Here is a 7,617-nt window from a genome sequence, read left to right on the forward strand (position 1 = left end):
CTGGTATTTGATAAAAAGGTGAAATCTCTGCTAAAATCTTGTGTTTTGAATCAACATTCATATAAACTAATTCATGTCATTTCAGTGAGTCATCATGGTTGTGCCCTGAGTCCTCTGTTGCTTCAGATGAGGCTGATCCCCATGGATTTACAAATACATGTCATATACACATTCAAGTCACTTGTTTTAAATAAATGCTCCTATTTTAATTCAGTTTTGGTCTTCATTGTAACTGATGTGCAGGGGGATAATGAGTGGTTGGATCTCAGGACTTTTTAAAGTCGGCTACAGCCCTGGTTGCACCATTATGTAATAAAAACATAATTTTAATAACGTACAGTCTTAATTGGCGTTATTTAAAGCCCTGTCGATCATAGAATTTGTCTCTATTAGCCAAACATCTCATAGCCTGTTGGACACATCGTAATGGAGAGAAAGTAACCACTGGATCTGCAGTCAGGATATAAAAATGGCTGCTGTGCGGTTAATTTTACAGATATTAAGCTAAAGTTGGATGTGGTAGTAGCTGAGAATCCTCCCCAACACATACTCTAAACACAAACAGATCACACAAAGATTCTTTAAAACTAAAAGCAGTGGGCAATATGCATTTTTTCCCCCAAAGAATGATACTTTTATCTTCTTTATCAGCTCTTTAGAAACTTTTCTAGCAAATGTTTAGAGACAAGGAGTCGTTTGGTAAACCAGCATTTGGTTGTCTTCACAGACAATAATGCTAACTTCTCCTAAACGACTGTCATAGCTCTTGCTCACAGTTATTTCCTTTTTTATGTAATGTGGTCATTTTGAACCTAGACGTTTCGCACCAAAGTGCCAATCGAGGGATCTGTCGACGCTGACAGCCTTTGTGATCTGAGAAATTAAAGTTTGAAACAGCAACTGGAGCTTTAATTTCTCATACCAGGCCTCGTACATCCGGCTGCTTTCTATCTGGTCTATCAGTCGTTCCGTTTTTATCCCCCCTTTCCATTTATACAGTTGAGCTGCGAGGCACAGGGGCGGTGGTGTGATGATATGGGGGCGCCTTCTGACTGAAAAGTGGGAAGAACTTCAGCACGATCCAAAAATCAGAGTTTCAGAGGAAATATTTGACCTACAGCCTGAGCACATATGTTGCCTGACTTAAGTTTTTAAATAAAAAAAATATCAATATTACGCAGACAGGTTGATTCTGTGATCTAACTATTGTTTAAATTAACATTCAACCTAATATTTTATTGTTTATTCTAGAAGAAGTGATGCAGTTTTATAAGTTAAGACATTTAGAGTTTGAATTGGGGCATATTCAGTTGAAAAGCTAATATTTAATTTTAAATCCTGACCTTTTAATCTGCTTGTATTTGTATGTAAATACTAATTTATATTCATATTTTATATTGTGAGTTTAGCTTATTTAGTTGTTACCTCCACCAAGGAGGCTATGCCTTCGGTAGCACACTTGCACAGCTGGACACCTCTTAGGTCACACGTGTCAAACTCAAGGCCCGCAGGCCAGATCCAGCCCTCTGTAACGTTTCATCCGGCCCTCCAGTCTGGTTCAGACCGAGTCTCTGATTCTTATTTTGCTTAAAAAAACTGAAGTTTTCTCTCGACAGTGACTTAGAAGCCAACAATATATAGTTTTAATTTCTGTGTGATCAGGTTTTTGTCTGTTTTAATGTTAAAAACTTCATTTAAAAGCTGAGTGAGGCGTAAGAAATGACAGCTAATGATGAGCTTTTATGAAGTTTGATCTATTTGTCTGAGTTCATTAAAGTCTGTTTGCTCTAAATTCTGTATAATCTGCAACTGGGAAAAGGTCATTGATATTTCTATATGAATGATTTGACATAATACATCTAAAACCAATTAATTTATGTCATTTTTAATAAATACGGATCACGATTGGCCCTTGGCTGGGACCAAATTTTTAATTTTGACACCCCTATCTTAGGTCAAGGGTGATCACTATTGATTTCAGGTCAACATCACAGTTGATCTAGTAGTATAACTCAGCAACAGGATCATATAGGAATGTTAAACTGCTCAGCTGGACACCTCAAGGGTCAAAGATGATGCCTGTTGATTTTGAGGTTCATGGGGTCAAAGGTCACAGGTAACCCCTTTGTTAAAACTTGCCCCTGCTCCTACATGTGAGGTTGTACTCTGAATGATTCTAGTTTATTAATAGACTGGCCTCCTAAATATTACATATATCTCAGTACAACTAATGTGCCTCGTTAAGTAAGCAGTAAAATAATTAATCAGTGTTGTGATAGCATTCTGTCAGGTTTGTAGGTCTAAATGTTAATGAGTGGTACTGTAATGTCTGTTATCTTTCGTTGAGTTATATATATCTCAGAGTCCTTGACAAAGTGAGTTACGCTCTTTAAAAAAGCTGCTGAAATTGCTTAGATCTGCTTAGAACCAGTAAAATATCTTGCAGATAGTGTGAGACGTCAGCAAGCTATGGCGATCAGTTATTTTAACCCTTTGAGGACTACCATTATAAAGCTCCGCATGAGCATCTTTTTTACATTTTTGGATGCTGCAGAGTCATTATTAGGAGCATTCCAATGTTCTTTACATCAATAAAATCCTTATAATCCTTATTTTCCAAGTTTGTACGCCATTAGTCCATAACAACTAATTAAAATGCTTAAATGTGCAAAAACAATCACAGGAACTGCGGTCGTTTTATAATTATTTGGCATATTTTTGTAAATATGAAAGTAGGGTAACTTTATTTCTCAAAACTGTCAGCACAAAAAAGTTGCACACAAGCCTTCTAAACCGAACACAATTTATTTGGAGTTTTTTCGGTGCTTAGTTTCAAAGTTACAGCCAATTTTATAAAAACAAAAAGGAAGTGCAATTCTTACGGTTTTATATGCAAAAAACAATTATTCCTCTACCTTACGTGGTTCGAATTCTACCGGCATTTGAAAATATGTATGCAAATGGGAGCGCCGGCGCTCCCGTAGTCCTCAAAGGGTTTAAGGTCAAAAGTACAGAGGTTTACATCCAGTTATTAGACAATTAGACCAAAAAAACCCCGACCTCAACCCCACTGAACTCCTGTCGGATCAACTCGGGTGCGACGTTTGTTACAGAGTGACCAACACAACCACGATGACCGACTTTTTAATTTTGTTTTTTTTAAATTATCTTTTTATGCGAAAAAGGCAAATTGACATCTCACGTAACATACTCTTTAGTCCTTTCTCATTTTTTTTGGGTTTTGTTTTGTTTTGCAATGATGAGAACAAAGAAGATAATGGAACAAAACTTTACACATGAACCTAAGAACTCACAGTACAGGTAAATCGATCAAGTAAATGAAGAATATGGAATCGAAAGACAGGGATCAAACCTGGAGGAATCGTATAAAGCAGGGGTGGGCAATCCTGGTCCTCGAGGGCCACTATCCTGCAGGTTTTCCTTGTTTCTCTGCTCCAACACAACTGATTCAGTGGTTAAATTACCTCTTCATGTTCTGCAGAAATCTGTTAATCAGCCATTGATTCAAATCAGGTGTGTTGGAGCAGAGGAACAAGTAAAACATGCAGGATAGTGGCCCTGGGGGACCAGGATTGCCTACCCCTGGTATAAAGTCTACTTGAGCAGGGGATATAAATGTATTCCATTTGTTCCAGATCTCATAGAATCTGTCGTTTTGGATTCTTAAAGACTATGTCAGTTTCTCCGTTTTATAGATTTCCCGAATAACTTAGAACCATTCTTCTAGTTGTGGAGGGTTTGGCCTCACCCACCTTCTCGTAATCGCTGTCTTACTAACTGAACTGCCTGATATCACCCCTTTTTTTCCGAGTTTCTTAGCTGACCCAAGTAAAAGTTTAAAAAATCGCACATTATTTGAATTTCAAACACTTCATTTAACACATTAATGACGCCGGCCCAGTAACTGTTTAACATGGGGCAATCCCAGAAAACGGGGTAGTGATTTGCTTCTGTTGAACCGCATTGCCTCCAGCACTCTGGGTTTGCATGCCTAAATAAGCCTTGATAGATATTCTTGAAATATCTCACAGTGTTTTTTTTTCAACATTGCTCCCTCCATACCAAAGAGGTCCACTGAAAATGCACAAATGCTGGCTGACGAATGGGGCACCATCCCACAGCCGTGTATGACCGAGCTGGTGAGCAGCACGAGTACGAGGTGCCAGGCTGTTGTGGCTTGTGTATGGCTCTTCCACACGCTATTGTTGAATAAATAAATTGTTAAATTGCCAAGATGTCTTGATTTTTCAGACTTCAATCATCCATTTCAATAAACAACACCAAACAGGAGCTAATGGCAGAAAAAGCTGTATGGCAGAGAAGATTTGGCAACTTTTTCATAGGGGCAACCCCAATACTCAACTCTGCTGCTCGACCCACAAATGGATTTTCCAAACAAATGTGGCTCCATTTAAGGGGAAACAAATGCCCCTTTCACACGGACCCTAACGGTCCCAGCTCCACTCTACTCGGCTCGCTTTGCGTGCGTTTACATCTGCATTTTTTCAAGGTCGGTCCCTGCTTCGGAGTGGGTGGCGCAAGCTTCGCTCCTGTTCACTCATTGGTCGTGGGTGTGACCAGATGCAAGCATAAAGAGCGAAGGTAGGAATATAACCAACAGCGTTAGCTTACCCTGCAACGTTTCTGCCGTCTGTCCCCCAGCTGAAGGCGCTGTAAAGCCTGAAATCTCCGGCGGATAACAGCTGTCCTACTCCGCGCAACAATGGCGGCATCCAGAGCATTTCTTCCACTGCGCCTCTCTTCCTGAAGTCTCAGGAGAATCCCCATAAGTTTAAAAAACAGCAACAACACAGGGCCAACGTTGTCCATAGCGCTTCCGTTGTTTACACAACTTGCACCAAGTTTCGGTAGCCCCACCCCCCGCAACACGAGGAGGCGTTCCTCTGCTAGGCCGGTGGAAACGCGATGCATTCTTTATCGAGCCGAGCCGAGCTGAGTAGAGCCGGACTTCTGAATTAGGGCCCGTGTAAAAGAGGCACAACAGGCTTTCCAACGTTATAAGATGTATTTGCCGAGAAGCATTGTTACAACAAAGAAACAGTTGACCAAACACAAACGCCCTTGTTTTTTACAATGGATAAATAAATAGATCATGTTTGGAAGGACATGCGATGGGAACTACCTCCCAGCTCTGACTCAGAGCATTCTCCTCGGCTCAACTTAACTTATATTTAGAAACAGAACACCCACCCCCTCCGTGCACCACCTTCCTGTCCCCAAACAGAAATGGCTTTTCTTGATGACAAACAGATGAATGGTCTGGAACAGTGCTGCACAATGTCTAGCCGGGGTTAGATTTATCCTGAGGTGGTTGTTTCTGACTTTTAGTTAGTTGTTTTTTGTTGTTTTTTTTTTGAGCAAATGGCATGTGAATACCTTCACACCAGAAAAGCAGGGTTGTCGGTTCAAGAAACCTGCAGGCATCCTACCTTAGCAAAAAGGGTGATCTTAGGACCATTGTCCTCGGAAGGAGGTTGCTCCTTCTCAGAGGCTGATGAGGAGGATCTGCGTGATGGGTTTCCATCCTCCACCTTCACTTCTGGAGACTCCATATCCCGGTTCGGCTCTGCCACGCTCTCCAGGGTCACTGTCAGCTTTTCTTCTTCTTCTTCTATCTGCATCTCTTTCGCCACCTCCTCGCCACGAGAAGAGGACGAAGACGAGGACGAACTGCCTCGCCTCTCCTCCGCAGGAGGCTGGTCCGGGCGCAGGGAAAGGGCAGCGGGTATTTCTCCATCAGCGCTTAGCGTGTTCTCGTACGCCGGTTCCGGATGGGAGGGCTCCTCGTACGGCGCCTCCTGGACGAGTTCGTAGACACCCGGCGACGGGTCCTGGTAGGCGCGATCTGGCTCTAGGTACTCGTTCTCCAGGTTCTCTTGGTTTTCGTACACGTTTGTCTTGAAGGGATCCATCCTGGGAGAGGGAGTCAAGCAGAGTGACGGTGATGCCAGAAGTGGCTTTCTTATCAAAACGTACGGCGAGACTTTGGACGGGGAAAAGGTAATCCCGATGGACGACGCCTGTGATTCATTAATGAAGTGCACCGCTTTTTTTTTTATTACCTGTTGTGAAATTAAGGGACTTATTGTTTGGCTATTAAAGCCGGCGCGCATCTCGGAATCACCAAAAACAAACACACCTGGTTTAATTGCGCGAAAATCGACTCATAATGAAGCAAAAAGCGACTTTCAGAGTAAAAGCCTTGGCAGAGAGCTAAAACACAACTGGTCAAACAAATAAAAAATGATAATTTACACAATTTTGTCAATATTTTGTTTGCAAACCAATGTTTTTTTGCCTGCTGAAATGGTAATTTGGTTGCTTTAAGGCAATTTATTTTACTTTAAAGATTGAAATTTTTGGGGCCAAATCAAACTCCATAGAAGTGATTACAAAACTTGGTTGAAAATGTCAACGTTTCCTAAATTCCACAATAAAACACTCAAGATGAGCAGATTTAGAAACAAAATGGTTTGTCGACTGGAGTCCTACATTGGACCCAAGTGAGTTTTAGAGCGTATCGTAAATTATAAAACCAACATTAACATTTAGTCGGAACTTGTTTCGCACCTGCAACCACAATTTCACATCCTGACCTTAACATCGTTGCACAAACAAAAAACCCACAAAGCCGTCGGTTCTGTTTGAATGCCTCCTTTTCTGCATTTCGATTTCCTTTTTGTTTGGTTACAAATCGTGCTTTTTTTTAAAAAAAAACAAACTAAAGTATTCAGTCATTTTATTTTATTTATTTCATTTCTATGAAGACAAAAGTGATTTATTCGGTTGATTCTCTGAAGGAATTTTTAATTTTTTTTATCAAAACGAGGCTCCTATTCACATCACAGATAAAAGGAAAAAATTTGATTTGTTCGGTGAACCTTGGACATCATCGAGTTTTATGTTTTTATTCATAAATTTCTGCCTTTGTCCAGAGGTTTTGTGCACACTGAAAGCAAATCATGTGCTTATATTTGTGTTTCGGACCACTTCTTTTAGGACTCGTGTTACATCTCAACCAGTTGAAACGACAACTTCGATAATAAAAGTTGGAACATTGTGAAAAACAAAGCTGTTTAAACAAAATGGACGTTCTGCCAAACTCAGTATACTGTATGTTACGAAACTGAAAACCCAGAATTTGTTTGACTTGTCCAAAAAATAAAACCCTGAATGAGACAATAGTTGAGATATCTTGTATCCTTGCGGTCGGCAAAGAAATAAAAGTGAACGTACAATCAAGGCCTGATCTTTAGTTTGGTGTTTTGGGTTCCCTTGTTGGATTTTTTTTTTTTTTGTTTTATGAGACCTAGTGCTCTAACTCAGCAACAGGACCATATAGGAATGTTAAACTGCTCAGCTGGACACCTCAAGGGTCAAAGATGATGCCTGTTGATTTCAAGGTTCATGGGGTCAAAGGTCAGGGTCACAGGCAGGGTCGTAGCTACCATTGATTCCCCCGAGGTCCGGACCTCAGTGTTTTATAAAAACATGAATCCAAACGAGGCTTCTGAACGGCGTGGTTCTCTGCGTAGCTCCACCAGTTTCCTGTAGGAGGCGCTGCAACTGTGTGCA

The 7,617-nt window shown here is 40.9% G+C and overlaps 1 protein-coding gene across 1 annotated transcript in view; it reads right to left on the reverse strand.

Moving 5' to 3' along the window:
- Positions 1 to 5,791, reverse strand: part of clic5a (chloride intracellular channel 5a) — a 15,809-nt gene extending 10,018 nt beyond the window's left edge. Inside the window, exon 1 of the mRNA XM_025010054.2 lies at positions 5,472 to 5,791. Coding sequence (XP_024865822.2) covers positions 5,472 to 5,663 — 192 coding nt within the window. The 5' untranslated portion in view covers positions 5,664 to 5,791. The remainder of the gene's footprint in view (positions 1 to 5,471) is intronic.
- Positions 5,792 to 7,617: the final 1,826 nt, after the last annotated feature.

This window comes from Kryptolebias marmoratus, linkage group LG23, assembly GCF_001649575.2.
Source record: "Kryptolebias marmoratus isolate JLee-2015 linkage group LG23, ASM164957v2, whole genome shotgun sequence".
Classification (NCBI taxonomy): domain Eukaryota; kingdom Metazoa; phylum Chordata; class Actinopteri; order Cyprinodontiformes; family Rivulidae; genus Kryptolebias; species Kryptolebias marmoratus.